Source organism: Oncorhynchus nerka, linkage group LG1, assembly GCF_034236695.1.
Source record: "Oncorhynchus nerka isolate Pitt River linkage group LG1, Oner_Uvic_2.0, whole genome shotgun sequence".
Lineage (NCBI taxonomy): Eukaryota > Metazoa > Chordata > Actinopteri > Salmoniformes > Salmonidae > Oncorhynchus > Oncorhynchus nerka.
Window position 1 is genome coordinate 25,028,853 of NC_088396.1, and position 22,165 is coordinate 25,051,017.

General features: G+C 42.7%; 1 protein-coding gene across 1 annotated transcript in view; it reads left to right on the plus strand.

Annotated features, from left to right (window-relative positions):
• The window catches only part of LOC115126135 (collagen alpha-1(IV) chain-like), a 74,043-nt gene extending 56,091 nt beyond the window's left edge, over nucleotides 1-17,952 (plus strand). Inside the window, exons 33-48 of the mRNA XM_065017384.1 lie at nucleotides 11,028-11,117; nucleotides 11,332-11,471; nucleotides 11,663-11,789; nucleotides 11,972-12,052; nucleotides 12,220-12,318; nucleotides 12,559-12,795; nucleotides 12,891-13,024; nucleotides 13,131-13,203; nucleotides 13,352-13,423; nucleotides 13,612-13,740; nucleotides 13,948-14,046; nucleotides 14,203-14,415; nucleotides 14,500-14,677; nucleotides 14,806-14,920; nucleotides 15,045-15,217; nucleotides 15,312-17,952. Coding sequence (XP_064873456.1) covers nucleotides 11,028-11,117; nucleotides 11,332-11,471; nucleotides 11,663-11,789; nucleotides 11,972-12,052; nucleotides 12,220-12,318; nucleotides 12,559-12,795; nucleotides 12,891-13,024; nucleotides 13,131-13,203; nucleotides 13,352-13,423; nucleotides 13,612-13,740; nucleotides 13,948-14,046; nucleotides 14,203-14,415; nucleotides 14,500-14,677; nucleotides 14,806-14,920; nucleotides 15,045-15,217; nucleotides 15,312-15,393 — 2,042 coding nt within the window. The 3' untranslated portion in view covers nucleotides 15,394-17,952. The remainder of the gene's footprint in view (nucleotides 1-11,027; nucleotides 11,118-11,331; nucleotides 11,472-11,662; nucleotides 11,790-11,971; nucleotides 12,053-12,219; nucleotides 12,319-12,558; nucleotides 12,796-12,890; nucleotides 13,025-13,130; nucleotides 13,204-13,351; nucleotides 13,424-13,611; nucleotides 13,741-13,947; nucleotides 14,047-14,202; nucleotides 14,416-14,499; nucleotides 14,678-14,805; nucleotides 14,921-15,044; nucleotides 15,218-15,311) is intronic.
• Nucleotides 17,953-22,165: the final 4,213 nt, after the last annotated feature.

The following is a 22,165-nucleotide window of genomic DNA, read 5'->3' on the forward strand; positions in this document are numbered from 1 at the left end:
GGGTCAAGCGGGCAGGTTGTTGGGCGGCCGGCCGTCACAAGACGTGAGATGTCATCTGGAGAGAGAGGGGAGAAAGAGGTCAGAGCACAGGGTAGGGCAGTGTGAGCAGAACCAGCGGTGTCGTTTGACTTAGCAAACGAGGATCGGATGTCGTCGACCTTCTTTTCAAAATGGTTGACGAAGTCATCTGCAGAGAGGGAGGAGGGGGAGGGGGAGGAGGATTCAAGAGGGAGGAGAAGGTGGCAAAGAGCTTCCTAGGGTTAGAGGCAGATGCTTGGAATTTAGAGTGGTAGAAAGTGGCTTTAGCAGCAGAGACAGAGGAGGAAAATGTAGAGAGGAGGGAGTGAAAGGATGCCAGGTCCGCAGGGAGGCGAGTTTTCCTCCATTTCCGCTCGGCTGCCCGGAGCCCTGTTCTGTGAGCTCGCAATGAGTCGTCGAGCCACGGAGCGGGAGGGGAGGACCGAGCCGGCCTGGAGGATAGGGGACATAGAGAGTCAAAGGATGCAGAAAGGGAGGAGAGGAGGGTTGAGGAGGCAGAATCAGGAGATAGGTTGGAGAAGGTTTGAGCAGAGGGAAGAGATGATAGGATGGAAGAGGAGAGAGTAGCGGGGGAGAGAGAGCGAAGGTTGGGACGGCGCGATACCATCCGAGTAGGGGCAGTGTGGGAAGTGTTGGATGAGAGGGAAAAGGATACAAGGTAGTGGTCGGAGACTTGGAGGGGAGTTGCAATGAGGTTAGTGGAGGAACAGCATCTAGTAAAGATGAGGTCGAGCGTATTGCCTGCCTTGTGAGTAGGGGGGGAAGGTGAGAGGGTGAGGTCAAAAGAGGAGAGGAGTGGAAAGAAGGAGGCAGAGAGGAATGAGTCAAAGGTAGACGTGGGGAGGTTAAAGTCGCCCAGAACTGTGAGAGGTGAGCCGTCCTCAGGAAAGGAGCTTATCAAGGCATCAAGCTCATTGATGAACTCTCCGAGGGAACCTGGAGGGCGATAAATGATAAGGATGTTAAGCTTGAAAGGGCTAGTAACTGTGACAGCATGGAATTCAAAGGAGGCGATAGACAGATGGGTAAGGGGAGAAAGAGAGAATGACCACTTGGGAGAGATGAGGATCCCGGTGCCACCACCCCGCTGACCAGAAGCTCTCGGGGTGTGCGAGAGCACGTGGGCGGACGAAGAGAGAGCAGTAGGAGTAGCGGTGTTGTCTGTGGTGATCCATGTTTCCGTCAGAGCCAAGAAGTCGAGGGACTGGAATGAGGCATAGGCTGAGATGAACTCTGCCTTGTTGGCCGCAGATCGGCAGTTCCAGAGGCTACCGGAGACCTGGAACTCCACGTGGGTCGTGCGCGCTGGGACCACCAGATTAGGGTGGCCGCGGCCATGCGGTGTGGAGCGTTTGTATGGTCTGTGCAGAGAGGAGAGAACAGGGATAGACAGACACATAGTTGACAGGCTAGAGAAGAGGCTACGCTAATGCAGAGGAGATTGGAATGACAAGTGGACTACACGTCTCGAATGTTCAGAAAGTTAAGCTTACGTAGCAAGAATCTAATTGACTAAAATGATTAAAATGATACAGTACTGCTGGGGTAGGCTAGCTGCGTTGTTGACACTACCCTAATCAAGTCGCACCGTTGAGTGTGAAGTTTCTACAATGCTGCTTTTCGGGAGCTAGCTGGCTAGCTAGCAGTGTTGGTTACGTTACGTTGCGTTAGGAGAACGACAATAGCTGGCTAGCTAACCTAGAAAATCGCTCTAGACTACACAATTATCTTTGAAACAAAGACGGCTATGTAGCTAGCTATGTAGCTAGCTACGATCAAACAAATCACACCGTTGGGACTGTAATGAAATGAAATGAAAATGTGATACTACCTGTGGAGCGAAGCGGAATGCGACCGGAATGCGAAAGTTCTATTCAGTAGACGTTGGCTGGCTATTGGCTAGCTAGAGTGTCTCCTACGTTAAGGACGACAAAATAGCTGGCTAGCTAACCTCGGTGAATTAAGATAATCACTCTAAGACTACACACTCTGAACTACACAATTATCTTGGATACGAAGACAGCAAAGACAACTATGTAGCTAGCTAATACTACACTAATCAAGTCGTTCAGTTGAGTGTGATAGTTACTACAGTGCTACGGTAGCCGGTGAACGTATGCTAGCTGGCTAGCTGCTAGGCAGATAGGAGGACGACGAAATACGATAATAACGCAATTATCACTCTAAGACTCCATACTCTAAACTACACAATTATCTTGGATACGAAGACAGCAAAGACAACTATGTAGCTAGCTAACACTACACTAATCAAGTCGTTCAGTTGAGTGTGATAGTTACTGCAGTGCTACGGTAGACGGTGAACGTGTTGGGCAGATAGGAGACGACGAAATACGATAATTACGCAATTATCTTTGATACAACGACGACTATGTAGCTAGCTAAGAAGAAATTGCTAAGATTAGACAAATCAGACCGTTGTACTATAATGAAATGTAATGAAATGTAATGAAAAAGTTATACAACCTGCAGACCGAAGCGCGGATGCGACCGGCTCGCTCCAACCCGGAAGTAGTATATCGATCCTAGCCTGCCTTTCTAAGGTCTTCGAAAGCCAAGTTAACAAACAGATTACCGACCATTTCGAATACCACCATACCTTCTCTGCTATGCAACCTGGTTTCAGAGCTGGTCATGGGTGCACTTTAAAAAAAAAAAATTAATATATTTTTTTATTAACAACAAATCAATACATAAAGCACATGAGGGAACACAAGCATACATAGATTACAAACAATGGACAATCGAGCTAGGGGGTACAATATCACATTACAATTACACAAGGACCTTAAGGGACATGCATATACTTACAATTCTAACAGCTTTTTTGTTAGTAGAGCATTTAACCGTCTTAAAATACAGTTCAATTTCTTTTTGTAGGATACGAAAATGTGGTTTTCTGTTTGTAAATTTACATTTGTGTATATGAAATTTGGCCAAAAGAATAATGAAATTAATTACATAAAAATGATTCCGCTTATTTCTATTGTATGTAAAGAATCCAAACAGTACATCTCTCCACAATAGTGTAAAATCTTCATAAATGTGTTCAATTATAAACCTACTGATGTCTTGCCACAGTTTTCTTACATGCATACAATGCCAAAAAAGATGCAACACTGTTTCTGGGTGGTCATTACAAAAGGAGCAATTTGAGTTGATGTTTTCCTTAAACTTCTTCATATAGTGGTTGGCAGGATAGTATTTATGAATAATTTTAAAGGAAACTTCCTTAATTTTGTTAACAAGTAGGTATGTTTGTGGCAACATCCAAACTTTTTTCCAACAGATATTATCAATAAATCCATTCCAGTAAGGCATGACATAAGGTATAGATACAACATCCTGCTGAAACAAGGATCGTATCGCTCTGTTGTTGAATGGACCAAAAGAGAAACAAATCTTTCCTACTGATGAGTCAACAGGGTCAATAGAAGGTAGGCTCTGAGGGTCAGGTCTTGACATGTTCCTGAATAACATAGCAACACCTGAGGGAATGGCATCTAAAACAATTGCAAAATCTTTAGGTGTTACAGGGACCTTGTAAAGTGATAAGAATTCTTTATAACTGAGTAAAAGACCCTCTGCATTTACCAGTTGGCTCACCAATAGGATATTATTTCTGAACCAATATTCTAAAAACAGAGAGGTATTTTTATACAATATATCCCGATTATTCCATATATAATATCTGTGTGGAGAAAAATTGTGTTTATAAATTAAGGACCATGACAAGAAAACCTGCCGATGAAAAGCAGAAAGTTTCACTGGAACTTTGTCAATATTATAATTGCAAAACAACATGAAGTTAAGGCCACCAAAAGTAGAGAAGACATGATGAGGAATACAATTCCAGATAGAAGTGGGTCTTCTTAGGAATTGTTTTATCCAATTGATCTTGAAAGTATTATTTAAAGTAGTAAAATCCAGAAAATTCAGTCCACCATTCTCATAAGTGTTCATTACAACAGTTTTCCTAATGTAATGGGTACGGTTTCTCCAAAGAAAGTTGAAAAGCATCTGGTCTATCTCCTTGCTTATTTTACGGTCAAGATATAAAGATAGAGCACCATATGTTAGTCTAGAGATACCTTCAGCCTTGGTTATTAGGACTCTACATTTTAAAGATAAGTCCCTCTGTAGCCATTGATTTAGTTTCTTCTGGGTTTTTTTAATAAGAGGGTTAAAATTTAGTAAGCCTCTAGACTTCTGATCCTTTGTAATGGTTATGCCTAAATATGTAAGTTCTTCTTTTACTGGAATACCATAATATGAAGGTGTCACACAATCTTTGACAGCCATGAGTTCACATTTCTTAATGTTAAGATATAGACCAGACGCTTTGTAAAAGGATTGTATCACATTGATCGATATGGGAATTTGGTTAGCATCTTTCAGAAAAAGTGTAGTATCGTCAGCCAGCTGGCTTATAATAATTTCTTTACCAGCTATGGAAATACCTTGTACAGGACTATTATTTAAAGAATTTGCAAGAAGTTGGGTGATTTAATAAAAACAGGTACGGAGAGATAGGACAACCTTGCCTAATTCCTCTCTTTAACTCAAATCTAGGTGAGGTGCCATATTTCAATTTGATAGAGCTGTTACCATTTGCATAGAGAGTCTTAATAGCCTTACAGAAAAAATCCCCAAAGCCAAGTCTCTCAAGGGAGTGGAAGAGAAACTGATGCTCTACTGTGTCAAATGCTTTATAAAAATCTAAAAATAATATGAAGCTATCCTCAGTTATTAGGTCTAGGTAGTCAAGTACGTCTAATACTAGTCTGACATTGTTAGAAATATGTCTGTTCCTCATGAAGCCAGACTGTGTTTCATCAATGATTGCATCCAAAACTTCTTTAATTCTTTTTGCAAGTAGTGAGGCTAATATCTTATAGTCATTATTAAGAAGACAAATTGGACGCCAGTTATCGATGAGCAGCACTTCTTTTTTAGGCTTAGGTATCAGTGTTATTAACCCCTGACTCATTGTAGGAGGGAGAACATTGTTTTTAATACTCTCTAAAAAGACTTGGAATAGGAAGGGAGCTACTTGTTCAGAAAATAATTTGTAAAATTCTGATGTAATTCCATCAACACCTGGTGATTTATTGTTCTTTAGATGTTTGATAGACTCTATAATCTCTTCAACTTTGATGGGTTCATCACACTGTTTAGATTCTATATCACTGATAGAGTGAACATTATTCAGTGAGTTAAAAAACATATCTGTGGATTCCTGACAGTACGTAGAGCTATACAATTTTCTGTAAAAATTGCTGCAGTATTTAGCGATTAATTTTTGGTCATCTGTAATAACACCATCAATGTTTAACTTATGGATAGTGTTATTTTTAGAGTGAAATTTCTCAAGTCTAAAGAAATAGGATGAATTCTGTTCTCCCTCCTCAATCCATTTTTTCCTAGATCTAATAAAGGCTCCTTCTGCTCTTAATTTATATATATTATCCAGTTTATTTTGTAACTCAATTAGTTCCATCTTCTCCTCCCCCAAGAGGTCAGCTGGGGACCTCTGAGAAAGGGAAGTTATCTTAATGATCACCTTTTCCTCCTCAGCTCTTCTGGTCTTAGCAAGATTACTACCATATTTTCTAAGATATTTGGACACCTCAAATTTAAAGAGCTCCCAGTTCTTGCAATAAGATTTTTCTTCACAAGCCCTTTCCCAAAAGTGTGAGAGCAGATCTTTAACCTCAAATGTAACTATATCATTATTTAATAATGAGCTATTTAGCTTCCAGTAGGATGCTCTACCAAGGTTTGTATCAGGGGTAAATATTTTGATATCAATGTAAATAGCCTTATGGTCTGTGAGGGGAGTAGTACAAATATTTGTAGTAACACACTCACTATCAATACATTTGGATATAAGCCAAAAATCTATTCTGGATTGTCTGGAGCCTGTTTTGTTACTCCAAGTGAATGATCTGTCGGCCGGAAACCTCTCTCTCCATATATCAGTAAGATCAAACTTTTCCATAAAAAGTATTAAACCCAAATTCTGATTGGTTGGCCTACCTGGGGCCATCTATCAGTTGAATTATCTATTGTAATGTTAAAGTCCCCTCCTATCAATAATAACGAATTGGGAAATTTAGATAACCAATGAAGTATATGTTTCTCTATAGATTCAAGCAATTCATCATTCTCATGTTTGGTGTTGTACCCGTAGAAGTTTACAGTAATGAGTGTAATGTCATTGTAACTGATCACAAGACAAATAAAGTGACCAAAGGGGTCACATTCCGAGTGTAGAATATTACCACCAAAGGTATTTTTCATTGTAGTGACACCAGCAGAGCGTTCAGATCCATGGGAAAGCCAAATATCGTTGCCCCACTGTGACCTCCAGAAGTTGGCATCAGCAGAAATTGAGTGAGACTCTTGAAAAAGCAAAAATCTGTTCGAAATTGTTTAGCAAATAAAAATAAGGCCTTGCGCTTCACACTGTTTCGTAACCCCCTAGCATTAAGAGATAATATAGACAAAGACAAAACAACAAAGATTATATAAAAGTATAAACTGTAGTAGGATGAGTCAAAGACGTAGGAGCAGTGAACGTAAACGATAAGGAACCGAGATCTGCACCATTTAAGTCAATTTAAAGTGAAAATAGCTTATTCCATAACATTTGAAATGCAACTCAACTGGAAATTATGTTCAAGACCAAACCAAGTGTTCTTGTAGTACGAGAGACTAAAAACCCTCTTTAGTGTAATCAGGAACTATTCTGAGAAATCATACAAATAATAATTTAAATAAAAGGGTACTACTACTTTAAGTACATATGAAAACTGATCATAAAATAATTGAATAACAAAATGTTTTACATATAAACGTTCCTAAGACCTTTTTTGGAAATAAGTATTAATAACTAAATAGAACAATAACCGTGTAAAGTCAGAGCAGACCTGTATGCCATTTAAAACAGTATCTTAGTTACTGTATACATAAAACATTAATTCAGCTTTCAATCTTCTTCGTAAGTTTATAAACAAAATAGGACTTCTGGTCATACAAGAACAAACTAATGAATTGAAATACCTGAGTATTCCTTTAAAATAGTCACCTGATACTTGTTAGGTAAACAACATAAGGAAAATGAGAATACCATGGCTGAAACCATCAATCAACCTGTTCCTTCTGGTGAGATTTTAGGGAGGAATATGGATTTCTGAACCGTTGATGAAACCTCGTCCTCCGACGAAGTAAGCAGCCTTCCCCTCACTTCGTGCTATCTTGATCGTTGGCCACAACTTGTTCCTTCTTTCTATGTCTTCCGGGCTGAGATGCTCGGCGAAACGCATACCATGGCTCTGAAGGAAGGCGTTCTTCCTAGCAGCTTTCCAGACAGCATCCCTGTAGAATCTGGTAGTGAATAGGATGATGATACCCCTGGGTCTTGAATCGCTTTGCTGTTGCTTCTTGCCGAGGCGATGTACAACGTCGATGTTATCACCAACTTTGTTGTTCTCTGCAGGCAAAACTTCTTGGCAGATACGGATAGCCTCTCCTATCACATCTTCATTTTCCACCTCTGGCAAGCCGTAGAGTCTCAGGTTCCATTTTCTTGTGTATTGTTCCAGATCAGTGAGACGTCTATGGTAGACATTGTTATTCTTTTCCACCCTTTCCACATTTTTTTCAACTTTTGTCACTCTCGTTTTCACATCATTAATTTCACCACATGCAAACTCCACAGTCTTTTTCAAGCCTTCGATAACCATGGTGTTCGCGGCTACCATTTTCTCAATGGCGTCACACCTGGAGTTGATGAGTAAGGAGAGGGTAGCCACGATGTCAGAGTTCATGTTGGGTTTTTTGGAGGGTGGAGGTTTGCACGGAGTAACCGGTAAAGAGGGGAATTCGTCATCTTCAGCATTCGAAAGCATGATATTATCCATAGGCCAGGTGTAGTTATGGCAGTTGTCTATAAGCATGTTTCTCTCTTGTTGATTAGCAATAGAACGGCTAACTTTTTCCTTTCTTTTTTTGTCACGACTTTGCATGGACATGCTGAAATAAATTATCCAATTATCATTCCAGTCACAGGAAAGGTCTTATATCTTGAACAAATAAAAATAATAATGACTAAACTTTTTTTTAAACAATTTTCACAATCTTTCTGAAGTTTGGTACGGAGCTCGGTAAAAAAGCGTCTGTTCAAGCAGCCATCTTGGCCAATCTCCTCATGGGTGCACCTCAGCCACGCTGAAGGTCCTAAACGACATCATAACCGCCACCGATAAGAGACATTACTGTGCAGCCGTATTCATCGACTTGGCCAAGACTTTCGGCTCTGTCAATCACCACATTCTTATCGGCAGACTCAACAGCTTTGGTTTCTCAAATGATTGCCTCGCCTGGTTCACCAACTACTTCTCTGATAGAGTTCAGTGTGTCAAATCGGAGCGCCTGTTGTCCGGACCTCTGGCAGTCTCTATGGGGGTGCCACAGGGTTAAATTCTCGGGGCCGACTCTCTTCTCTGTATACATCAATGATGTCTCTCTTGCTGCTGGTGATTCTCGGATCCACCTCTATGCAGACAACACCATTCTGTATACCTCTGGTCCTTCTTTGGACACTAACCTAATGCATGCTCTTCAACCGATCGCTGCCCGCACCTGCCCGCCTGTCCAGCATCACTACTCTGGACGGTTCTGACTTAGAATATGTGGACAACTACAAATACCTAGGTGTCTGGTTAGACTGTAAACTCTCCTTCCAGACTCACATTAAGCATCTCCAATCCCAAATAAAAATCTAGAATCAGCCTCTTATTTCGCAACAAAGCATCCTTCACTCATGCTGCCAAACATACCCTCGTTAAACTGACCATCCTACCGATCCTCGACTTCGGCGATGTCATTTACAAAATAGCCTCCAACACTCTACTCAACAAATTGGATGCAGTCTTTCACAGTGCTATCCGTTTTGTCACCAAAGCCCCATATACTACCCACCACTGCGACCTGAACGCTCTCGTTGGCTGGCACTCGCTTCATACTCGTCGCCAAACCCACTGGCTCCAGGTCATCTACAAGTCTCTGCTAGTAAAGCCCTGCCTTATCTCAGCTCACTGGTCCCCATAGCAGCACCCACTCGTAGCACCCGTAGCACACGCTCCAGCAGGTATATCTTTTTGTCACCCCCAATGTCAATTCTTCCTTTGGCCGCCTTTCCTTCCAGGTCTCTGCTGCCAATGACTGGAACGAACTACAAAAATCTCTGAAGCTGGAGACTCATATCTCCCTCACTAGCTTTAAGCACCAGCTGTCAGAGCAGCTCACAGCTCACTGCACCTGTACATAGCCCATCTGTAAATAGCCCATTCAACTACCTCATCACCATACTGTATTTATTTATTTATCTTGCTTCTTTGCACCTCAGTATCTCATCTTGCACTTTCATCTTCTGCACATCTACCATTCCAGTGTTTTAATTGCTATATTGTAATTACTTCGCCACCATGGCCTATTTATTACCTTACCTCCCTTATCCTACCTCATTTGCACACACTGTATATAGACCTTTTCTACTGTATTATTGACTGTATGTTTGTTTATTCCATGTGTAACTCTGTGTTGTTGTATGTGTCGAACTGCTTTGCTTTATCTTGGCCAGGTCGCAGTTGTAAATGAGAACTTGTTCTCAACTGGTCTACCTGGTTAAATAAAGGTGAAATAAAAATAAAAAACACCATCCCTATTGTGAAGCGTGGTGGCAGCATCATGCTATGGGCATACTTTTCAGTGGCAGGGAATGGGAGACTGTTAAGGATAGAGGGACCAATGAATGGAGCCATATGCAGGTAAATAGTTGATGAGAACCTGCTTTGGTGTGCCAATAACCTTAGACTGGGAAGATTTATGTTCCAACAGGACAATGACCCCAAGCATACAGCCAAAGCAATGCTGGAATGCCTTCAGAACAAGAATGTGAAAGTCCTTGAGAGATCCTGCCCAAGCCGATACTTAAATCCCATTGTAAATCTGAGGAAAGACTTGAAGTTCGCTGGGGAGGGGCGATGAACAGCAAACTTAACAGAGCTTGAGATTCAGGAAGGAAGAATGGGAGAAAATCCCCAAATCAGATACAGAAATACCCAAGACGACTCAAATCAGATACAGAAATACCCAAGACCCACTCAAATCAGATACAGAAATACCCAAGACCACTCAAATCAGATACAGAAATACCCAACACCCACTCAAATCAGATACAGAAATAACCAAGACCACTCAAATCAGATACAGAAATAACCAAGACCACTCAAATCAGATACAGAAATACCCAAGACCACTCAAATCAGATACAGAAATACCCAAGACCACTCAAATCAGATACAGAAATACCCAAGACCCACTCAAATCAGATACAGAAATACCCAAGACCCACTCAAATCAGATACAGAAATACCCAAGACCCACTCAAATCAGATACAGAAATACCCAAGACCACTCAAATCAGATACAGACATACCCAGACCACTCAAATCAGATACAGACATACCCAAGACCACTCAAATCAGATACAGACATACCCAAGACCACTCAAATCAGATACAGAAATAACCAAGACCCACTCAAATCAGATACAGAAATACCCAAGACCACTCAAATCAGATACAGAAATAACCAAGACCACTCAAAGCTGTAATCACCACCAGAGGTGGTTCTACAAAGTATTGGGCGTGTGTCAATACTTATGTAAATCATATCTATTTCATTTAAAATAAATTTGCTAAAATTACTAGAAACATTCTCACTTTGTCATTATGGGGTACTGTGTGTAAATGGGTGAGGAAAAATAATCACATTTTGAACTTATAGAATAAGTCAAGGGGTATGAATACTTTCTGAAGGCACTGTCGTTTGGGTATTGGGACACAGTCAATGTGGTGATAAAACAAAATTCTCTTTCAGACACTATGATTCTTGTTTCTCAGGTGATAAAGGGGAGACAGGTTTTCCTGGAGAGCCCGGCAGTATTGGATATCCTGGAAATAAAGGAGGCATTGGCGAAATGGGATATCCAGGTAAGAAAACAACACAATCCTTTCACTGAGAAGAACAGACATCATCCTTTAAATAGAACATCCACTCAGATCTGTTTGCTACGCCCACGAAAAAAGTGTCAATTGTGGAAGTGTCAAGTCTAAGGCTAAGATATGCTAACTGGCCTACTGGTCATGATGCGCTTCAGTTCTGGTTGAATTTGTTCTAACCGGGTTCTCCTGTATGGTTCCACAGGTTCTCTAGGTACGAAGGGTGATAAAGGCATTGTGGGCACACCGGGTCATCCAGGGTTCAGGGGTACAGAGGGGGTGAAGGGAGACAAGGGACAAACCGGTCTGCCAGGTGTTGGAGTACCAGGACCCTCTGGAGAGAAGGTAAGCTACTTACTAACACTTATTGTGTGTTTGTGTGTCTGCTACAGTACATACATTTTTGTAATTAGATGCCACTAACGGTCTGTCTTTTTCTTTCAATAAATATTTCTATGCTCTTATTTTCTATTTGTTTTTCCCCTCCCTCTATCTCTCCATCCCTGTGTTTCTCTCACTCTTTCTCTCTCTCTCAGGGTCAGTTGGGTCTGCCTGGGTTCCCTGGTAACGCAGGAGAGAAGGGTCAGAAGGGAGGAATGGGAGTGCCCGGGATGCCAGGAACACCAGGAACCAAGGGAGACACTGGACACATCGGTTACCAAGGTGAGGCTCCATGGTCACAACTACTCCTGTTCGACCTGACTGATTGATTAGTTGGTTGATTTTATTTTGGGTTTAAAAGTAAGCATTATTTGGTACATAGAATTTTTGATAATCTCACAAACCCAGAGATGTGTCTTGTTGCTTGGCAACCTCTAAACCCAGGTGTGTGTTGTAATGTGCAGGTCAGCCGGGTCAGCCAGGAGAGAAGGGTATTGGTGGGCTTCCTGGGTCACCAGGAGAGCCAGGTCAAACAGGTCGACCAGGTAAGCACTCTAACAGATGGAACACAGTAACAATGCATCAGGTTCCTTTCAGTACAATATGACAGCTAGTCAAGAAGCTTACCCTGAATCATTTCCCAAGTGTACATACTGTAGCTACTATGCCCCAGCGGGTAGAGAGACACCCAGGTAACTGTATTGTTTCCTAGGTGAGCCTGGTCTGCAGGGTCCACCAGGTACAACCGGAGAGAAAGGAGCGTCAGGAGTGGACGGCATACCTGGATCATCAGGAGAGAGAGGAGACACAGGTGAGTTGCCTCTCCTGACCTTGAAGATGATCGGGTGTGTTTATCATCTTCTAAACCGCTTGTAAACCACATGGTTTTATGATTTGTACTATATTTCTATTAGAAGCCCCACATTTGACTGTCTCCATATCAACTCATGTACTGTGGATCCAAACAGTTAATTGACAGCGCAGGCAGGTGAAGTGTTTCCAGTCATGGCCTAGAGTTTTAGCAACTCTGTTCTCTGTGTTTCTCCTACAGGTTTACCCGGCAGGGGCTTCTCAGGGACACCAGGGTCGTCTGGGGATAAAGGTGACAAAGGCTCTCCAGGTTTCCCAGGCTCTCCAGGTATCCCGGGTATCCCAGGGACCAGGGGAGACAAGGGTATTCCAGGCTTTGAGGGTTCCCATGGCCAGCCAGGAGAACGGGGTCTCCCAGGACCCGCCATGGAGGGTCCCAAAGGAGACCAAGGAGTGTCAGGAAAGCCTGGAGAACCAGGTACTGTATGCCACACACCTGAATCCTGCTGTAATGTACATTCGGATACATATGACCATCCTCTCATTATCCTCCTCTTCTCATCCCCATCTCAGGTACCAGTGGTGCTCCAGGTCCTGCTGGTGTTCCAGGCAGTGTGGGGGGAAAGGGAGACAAAGGGGACCAGGGTGAACCAGGAGTACATGGGGAGCAGGGTTTCAAAGGAGATCAAGGATACCCTGGACTTTCTGTAGGTCACTTCCTGTTGCTCACTGACCGATCCATGTCAGTCTAGTCTGTTTATCATGACACTTGACTAGTGTCTACCATCTGACTGGTGTGTATATGTGTTACAGGGTCAAGCTGGCCTTCCAGGTGTTGATGGACTGAAGGGAGAGATGGGACTGCAGGGAGTGCCTGGTTTCCCAGGTGAGTGGTGCAGCTGATTTAGATGGTGTACACAGTGTGTGTATGAGTCAGTCCCAGGTGAGTGGTGCAGCTGATTTAGATGGTGTACACAGTGTGTGTATGAGTCAGTGGTTCTGTTGGTTTTGTGGCTAAATCTCCTCTCTTGCAGGGACAAAGGGTGAATTCGGAGTGGTTGGATTCAAAGGAGAGCTGGGGGACAGAGGATTCCCAGGAGACAAAGGTGAAAGGAAGAGAAACATAACCACCATCAAACCGAATCACTTAGTGCTTGTTTCACTGAAAAGCTCTCCTGAGCTTATATAGCATCGGACACCTATATTATCACTGTGCGAATGTTATGAGTATATGGATTCTGATATGTTTGATTACATGAAATGGTATTAATCGTCCTTCCCTTCCTCCTTTCAGGTAATGATGGTCCCCCTGGTCCTCCTGGCCCCCACATCTTCATCAAGGGAGACAGCGGCTTCCCTGGTAATCAGGGCCCTCAGGGGCCTGTGGGGCCCTCGGGTATCCCTGGGCTGAAAGGACAGCAAGGTGAGAGTCCGCACCTCTCTGATTCAGAGGGGTTGGGTTAAATGCGGAAGACACATATCATTTGCATGCATTCAGTGGTACATCTGACTAGGTATCCTATCTACAATGAGCCAATCTATTATGACCAAACATCAGCTCTGATCACCCTGCAATATTGCACCCCTCTCATTAATTGTTCTCTTTCTCTCTCCCCCCTCTGTCTCCCAGGTGTGACAGGTATTCAGGGTATTAAAGGTGATGAGGGGAACCCAGGGTTTAATGGTCTCCCCGGCGCCAAGGGAGAACCAGGCTTGCTTGGTCCCTCAGGTGAGTCACACCCCCTTTGTCCAGTTAATAGCCACACTAAAAAGGTCACTACACTGCATGTAGAATAGAATGTCTGATCTTTCTTGATGTACTATTTATATCTTGGGGTTATTTTCAGAAAACGTTCCATTTGACCTTTGTCTCTCCTACCTATAGGACCCAGAGGGTACCCTGGACCCCCAGGACCTGATGGTGTTCCAGGTCAGGTGGGTCCTCCTGGCCCCTCCTCCATGGAACATGGTTTCCTGGTAACCAGGCACAGCCAATCGGTGGAGGTTCCACATTGTCCTGAGGGAACGTCAGTGATCTATGATGGATATTCCCTACTCTACATCCAGGGCAACGAGCGCTCCCACGGCCAGGACCTGGGTAAGCTAGAGAGGGAGGGGAGGTACTGTAGATGAGGCTATCTTGTGATTCAGATTAGCATCACACTAAACTACTTGTGTGTAGGTACGGCTGGTAGCTGTCTAAGGAAGTTCAGTCCCATGCCCTTCCTCTTCTGTAACATCAACAACGTCTGTAACTTTGCCTCCCGTAACGACTACTCCTATTGGCTCACCTCCCCTGAGCCCATGCCAATGAACATGGCCCCTATCACTGGCCAGAGCATCAAGCCCTTCATTAGCAGGTGTGTGGGTTCCTTGTTTCTATATGTGGTGCATTTGGCCCTTGCAATGATGGCAGTATATGTTTGTGTACTCACCTGGGGTATGCGTGTGTGACTGTCTGTGTATTGACCTTAGTCTATGCCTCCAGGTGTTCAGTGTGTGAGGCTCCTGCCATGGTGATAGCAGTGCACAGTCAGAACATCATGATCCCATCATGCCCCAATGGCTGGGACTCACTCTGGATTGGCTACTCCTTCGTCATGGTGAGAGAAATACAACTCGTATTGCAACGCCATATCTAGTGTACTTATCTGTACTTGCTTTGATGAACTTACCAATGTTTTTGTTTGCATATCCTTAACCCCCCATGTCTCTCTCTCTGTGCAGCACACTAGTGCAGGTGCTGAGGGCTCTGGACAGGCACTGGCATCTCCTGGCTCCTGTCTAGAGGAGTTCCGTGGCGCTCCGTTCATCGAGTGTCACGGCCGTGGAACCTGCAACTACTACGCCAACTCCTACAGCTTCTGGCTGGCCACCATCGAGGACGAGGAGATGTTTACGTAAGTGTACTCCCTTCTCTCTTTTCCTCTCTCATCAGAGCTCTGACATGGTCTTGATTGAATGGAGGGATTGACTGATGTTGTCTGGTTCCAGGAAACCTGTGCCCACCACACAAAAGGCAGGAAATCTCCGGAGTAACATTAGCCGTTGCCAGGTGTGCATGAAGAGGACATAGGCTCTACCCCCTGACCTCTCTGTGACCCTTAACCACCCACCACAACCCCTGACCCCACCCAGTCCGACGGTCCGGGGCGTGACTTTGTGTTATTGACCAAAGGATGGTGCTATTTCACTGCGTGTGTGAGAGGAACAGGCAGACACACTGTGAAACAGAACAAAAAAAACACCCAGAAAGATTAATGAAAGAACAAAACACACTGTCAGAGGAGGCTGGTGGGAGTAGCTAAAGGAGGACAGGCTCATTGGAATGGAATAATGGAATGGAGTAAAATATGTGTTTCATATATGTTTGATACCGTTCCATTTTAACCATTGCAATGAGTCACTCCTCCTATAGCTCCTCCTACCAGCCTTCTCTGACACACCAGAGACCAAACCATAAGATCAACTGGCCCTACGCTCCATCATGCAGAACACTTTACTAACATTTCACAACGTTTCTCTAGCGAATGTCGCCCAGTTTACGACTGCACTGAGTACATCCCGCCCCCCTCCCCATTAGTAAACTGGCGTCCATTTTGAAAGGGGGTGTTTGTGTAAGTCAGGTGCTATTGAATCTAATCTACTTGCCTTATTCCAGTACATTATGTTTGTATTTTCACTCAATGCCACTGACTTTCAGCTCTGAGTTAGTTATATATATTGTTATTGTTCCTCACTTTTGTAATAACACAATACTAATAATGTAAGGATGGGAGTTACCACTGGTTACAGATGCTTGTCATGCTGAGACATCACTGTAAGTTAAGGGCTCTATTCAATCTATCACGACGGAAGTTCATCGTTACAGCATGATTGAAAATTCAAAGCCAATGTTCCCACATTAGCAGATATTGTATTCACAGTAAACACTGCATACGTCGGCTCAATCGGAAATGACCTTTACGTTTATATCATGCAATCTGTAACGCTTCAGCGACGCAGATTGAATGGAGCCCTAATGGTTGCTAGCATGCATGCATCGAGATGGTTCTGTTGTAAATATATTACTTTTCTTTTTCCTTCCTAAAATAACAGCCACCATAATCTCTTCAGGTATTTACATTTTAATTTGTATTATTTCAATTTGTATTTATTTGAGTAAATGTAGAGCTCGAGTGGATTTGAGTCGCCAAAGAACCATAATCAATGTCACTAAAGAAAGTACAGTATGGTATTCTGTTCCAACCTGACCTAGGCACTTATAGTTCTAATACTGGGTTTAATGTTACATGCTACAGTTGGCATACATCAGACCTGCCGCTATAGGCCAACACCTTCAGTGCCTTAGCTGTCAGTATGCAGAACAGTAACATAGTGGTGGCAGCATCACTGATAGTGTGTTATTTCATTGGAGCGCATCACACACATCACATAAGGCTGCTGAGTGGAGGACCTCTCATAATAATTCATGTTAATGGAATGGTATCAAACACATGGAAAACATCTGTTCGATACCATTCCATTGATTACGTTCCAGCCATTACTACGAGCCTGTCCTCTTCAATGAAGGTGCCGCCCGCATCACACACACACACACTCGCGCATCCACACCCTGTCAGTACGAGGGGGAACATTGACACAGCTTGTCATCTGTAGTATGCAGAGGGTGTGTGTGTTGTCACAAGCCGAAAGAGTTTTCACACACGGACCTGTTGACAGAAGAAGTTCATGGCTTGTAGTTTGTGTGCAGAGCAATCCTTAAGACAGCGAGTCGTCAAACACTCGTCAGTTCACTTAGCCACTCAATCAACTCTGTGTGCATCAATAGTTCTGTGTGATGTACGTTTCCTGAATACGTCCTTCACATGGTTTTGTGTGTTGAAGCTTATTAATCAAATGCTAGAACCCAAAGAAAGACATGTATACACACGCACACCTATGTGTACTCTTATTCTTACTCTGATATACTTGATCATGCCTCCTGCAATATTATTCCTGTGATAATTAGCTAGATATATTTAGATTTTCCATTTTGGTCAAAGACAGAGAAGGATATATTTATGACTAAGTGCTTTTACAGATTCCTGGGTATTTTGAATCTACTTTTCAAGCTCCCTTTTAAAATGTAAATTCCCTACTGCTCTGTTTGGCACTTGTCCCTCATCTACTACATGAATCCTACCCTGCTGCTCCCCCTTTTGTCTGAGGGTGAACGCAAAAACCCTAGAACCAAGACTCTCCTGTCCAAGCCCAGAATTAGTCGAGTACTAAATTATTGAGATGGAAGAAATAAAGCATCCAAACCTCACAAACTACTTGTAACCGGCAATCATTCATAGGTTTCCTCCAATCAAAGCCTTCTGAAAGTAAAAGGCTCTTATCATTAGTAGACTGAACTCAAAACATAAAAAATATATATATATTCTTCAGAAAATGCTCATTCATACATACAGTATTAGTAGCACTTGTTTAGGAATACGTTTGAGTTAAGTGGCAAATTTTGCATGAGAGTTCTTGGTCGTAGTCCCTAGCTCATTATTAACCAACCGACCAAATGTTTTGCCAACTATTCTTCTCACCTCCCAGTCCCCATACTGTGTAAATCATACAATAAAATTATTTGTATAAAATATGGTGTGTAATCATAACTGTCTCCTATTGGTGGCAGCGGTGGGATACAGTCACTGTTGGGGAGCCCAACAGCCTAAATCAATCTCAATGTTTTCTGTCCATTGTGTTGTACATGTAAAAGCTCTGTGATATACTATAGTAGTAGTCTCGTCCACTACAGTTCAGTGGGAAGCCATATTCACTTAATTTCCACCCTGCCATTTTAGTCATTCAGCAGATGATATTACCCAGATTGAAGATGGTCGAGACTACAATGCAGCCGAGCCATCAATATCAAGTAGGCCCAACAGTCAACTTGGATATTCACCTTGAGTGTGTTTCTCCCTGCTTCTAGTGGCAGAGTATGCACCACCACATCGGGGATGGCAGCCTCTACATCAAGCACTTCTACTAGGCCCGAGGCCAACAAACCCACTCACCCCAGGCTGCTAAACATTAACGGATCAATGCACTCGGGGAGAGAGGGAGCACAATAACCTCCCCTTCATCGCTCCGCCTCTTGTTTTTCATCCCTTACTGGAATCCTACCCCCTTGTTTCCTCTGCTGTCACTAGCAGCCCAATAAAAACATGTTGCACTTGACCAGGAAGTGTAAACAGAGACTGAGGTAACCCAGGTCGAGCAGAAAATATAGGCTCCTATTACGTCCTCATCCATAAGCAATGTCCAGCCCCTTAACTTTACCACTACCCATTGGATATAGCAGATCTGAAGGAACTTGATTGGCTACACCTAACCTTCCAGTAGACTAAGGGGAGTGTCCACCATATTGCTTACATTTATCCAGTTCGTTTCAGCTCTTCAAACATTGAAGGAGTAAGGGCAGATGCAAGGGGTTGTTTTTGTACTTGCCCTTCATGTCACCCCATCTGGTGACGCATGGAAGTTCACTACTTCATATTTTTTAAATTATATATTTTTAATTTAACCTTTTATTTAACTACGTTAAGAACAAATTCTTATTTACAATGACGGCCTAGGAACAGTGGGTTAACTGCCTTGTTCGGGGGCAGAACAACATATTTTTACCTTGTCAGCTCAGTGATTTGATCTAGCAACCTTTCGGTTACTGGCCCAACACTCTTACCACTAGACTACCGCTCTAACCACTAGCAGAAGTACAGTATACATCCAAATCTAAATCTAAATCAAATCAAATTTTATTTGTCACATACACATGGTTAGCAGATGTTAATGCGAGTGTAGCGAAATGCTTGTGCTTCTAGTTCCGACAATGCAGTAATAACCAACAAGTAATCTAACTAACAATTCCAAAACTACTGTCTTATACACAGTGTAAGGGGATAAAGAATATGTACATAAAGATATATGAATGAGTGATGGTACAGAGCAGCATAGGCAAGATACAGTAGATGGTATCGAGTACAGTATATACATATGAGATGAGTATGTAAACAAAGTGGCATAGTTAAAGTGGCTAGTGATACATGTATTACATAAGGATGCAGTAGATGATATAGAGTACAGTATATACGTATACATATGAGATGAATAATGTAGGGTATGTAAACATTATATTAGGTAGCATTGTTTAAAGTGGCTAGTGATATATTTTACATAATTTCCCATCAATTCCCATTATTAAAGTGGCTGGAGTTGAGTCAGTGTGTTGGCAGCAGCCACTCAATGTTAGTGGTGGCTGTTTAACAGTCTGATGGCCTTGAGATAGAAGCTGTTTTTCAGTCTCTCGGTCCCAGCTTTGATGCACCTGTACTGACCTTGCCTTCTGGATGATAGCGGGGTGAACAGGCAGTGGCTCGGGTGGTTGCTGTCCTTGATGATCTTTATGGCCTTCCTGTGACATCGGGTGGTGTAGGTGTCCTGGAGGGCAGGTAGTTTGCCCCCGGTGATGCGTTGTGCAGACCTCACTACCCTCTGGAGAGCCTTACGGTTGTGGGCGGAGCAGTTGCCGTACCAGGCGGTGATACAGCCCGACAGGATGCTCTCGATTGTGCATCTGTAGAAGTTTGTGAGTGCTTTTGGTGACAAGCCGAATTTCTTCAGCCTCCTGAGGTTGAAGAGGCGCTGCTGCGCCTTCTTCACGATGCTGTCTGTGTGGGTGGACCAATTCAGTTTGTCTGTGATGTGTACGCCGAGGAACTTAAAACTTACTACCCTCTCCACTACTGTTCCATCGATGTGGATAGGGGGGTGTTCCCTCTGCTGTTTCCTGAAGTCCACAATCATCTCCTTAGTTTTGTTGACGTTGAGTGTGAGGTTATTTTCCTGACACCACACTCCGAGGGCCCTCACCTCCTCCCTGTAGGCCGTCTCGTCGTTGTTGGTAATCAAGCCTACCACTGTCGTATTCCCATCCTGGTTCATCATGCTAGCCGGTGTGATGCTGCTTCCCAGGACGTTTCTGGATATACTAGGATGTATTTATCTTCGGACCCTTTTGCTTTGGTCATTTTTTTTTAGAGACAACAATGGGTGACAAGCTGGACAGGGTATGATACCTGTTATTTCATTGTCAAACGAACAACTGATTAATATCTCCGAAATAGTCTATGAAATAATCTAATCTAATCTGTAATTTGCTGATTTAAATTGGTTCACTGTATGACTGGGGCAATCACCATCAAAGCAAACTGAATTATATTGCCCACTGCACAGCAAATTGGCCAGTGCTACCTAGTGTTGATTTTTCAGTGTAAAAGTTCTAGTGTTGATTCAGGACATAAATTAACACTCTAGGAGTGAGATTTAAACTCAGTGGTGTAAAATAACCCCAGCATTGGTGTTAATAACACTGACAAAGTGTAACAGCGTAAGCACTAAGCACAGTGTTAATTTAACACTTAAAAGTATGGACTTGTATAGACACTGGCCCAGTGTTCAATTTAATACTGTCAGTGTTGATTTAACACTGGACAATTTGCTGTGTATGTGAAGCGCTGTTGAGTGACGTTAGCTGTTTGATGCTATCGCTGTGGGATGCTTTTCATTCCTTCTGAGCAGTTTCCAGTCTACAATGTGCAAACAAGTAATGTCATTGACTGTAATGTCATTGACTGTAATGTCATTGACTGTAATGTCATTGACTGTACCTCTATGGTATTGAATGTTTCTCCTGAAAATGACAAAGCATGTTTTAACCACAGTAGGACTAAGTTGTATTAGAAGGTACCTTACGGAAACACCACATGATCTCACGTGGAAAATCACATGATTTTGTGGGGGGGAAACCAGTTTGTTTTTGGAACACTTCACATTTGATGATGTGGATTTTCACGTGAAACCATGTATTTTTGGAACACTTCACGTGATAATATTTCACATGAAGTTTCACATGATCACATAACTTTTCACATGTGGATCAACATTTTCACATGAGATTTCACAGAAATAAAAATAATCATTATGACAAAATGCTTTCAACTGACACACTTCACTACATTGTGTAAGTTTATATGGAAATTATTATTCAACATGTCTTCACTTGGGATTTCAACTCACAACCTTTTCGTTCACGGAATTCCGATCTTCCTGCTGCGCCACCATGTCTGTGTCATGTCTGTGTCATGTCTGTGTCATGTCTGTGTGTTCTCCTGTATTCCAACACGTTGGACTTCCAAGTAAATCAGCCTCATTAAAAATACACAAGAAAGACAATTACATTTATCATAGGCATTCAAGCAGTAACATTAACACAGAATACTATGCCCACCAACATTAGACAACTAAACAGAAAAACCCTTGATTTTGCTGAAATAAATAAATTAAATCAATTATGAGAGACTAGTCAGACTAACCAGTGCAGATGGCACTCTTTCACTACGTGCAGAGATGTATTACAGGTAATGAATGTTTAGGGGAATGCTATAGACTTTATTGAGCGGAGGAAAGATCAGTGTTTCTCAGATTCAGATATTGTGAGTTCCAGTGGCGGTTAGTGCCGTTTCAGATGAGGGAGGCCAATTGTTTTTCATGAGCATGGTCTGATTTCTATTACAGCATATTGGATGACTGCTATTCATATTCCATTCACCCAGTTCAATGTAACAGTGTTCGGTTTAGGCTACTACATGATACAACCTAGCCTATGAATGTAAGTTTACAATGTAGGTGCACACAGGTCGAGAGACACATTTGATGTGACAGACAATGACATTCAATACCGCCTTGCACACTCTTGCCTGCATATAGCTGATATTTGCTGTAATCCTTAGTCCAACAGTTGCAAAAAGAGT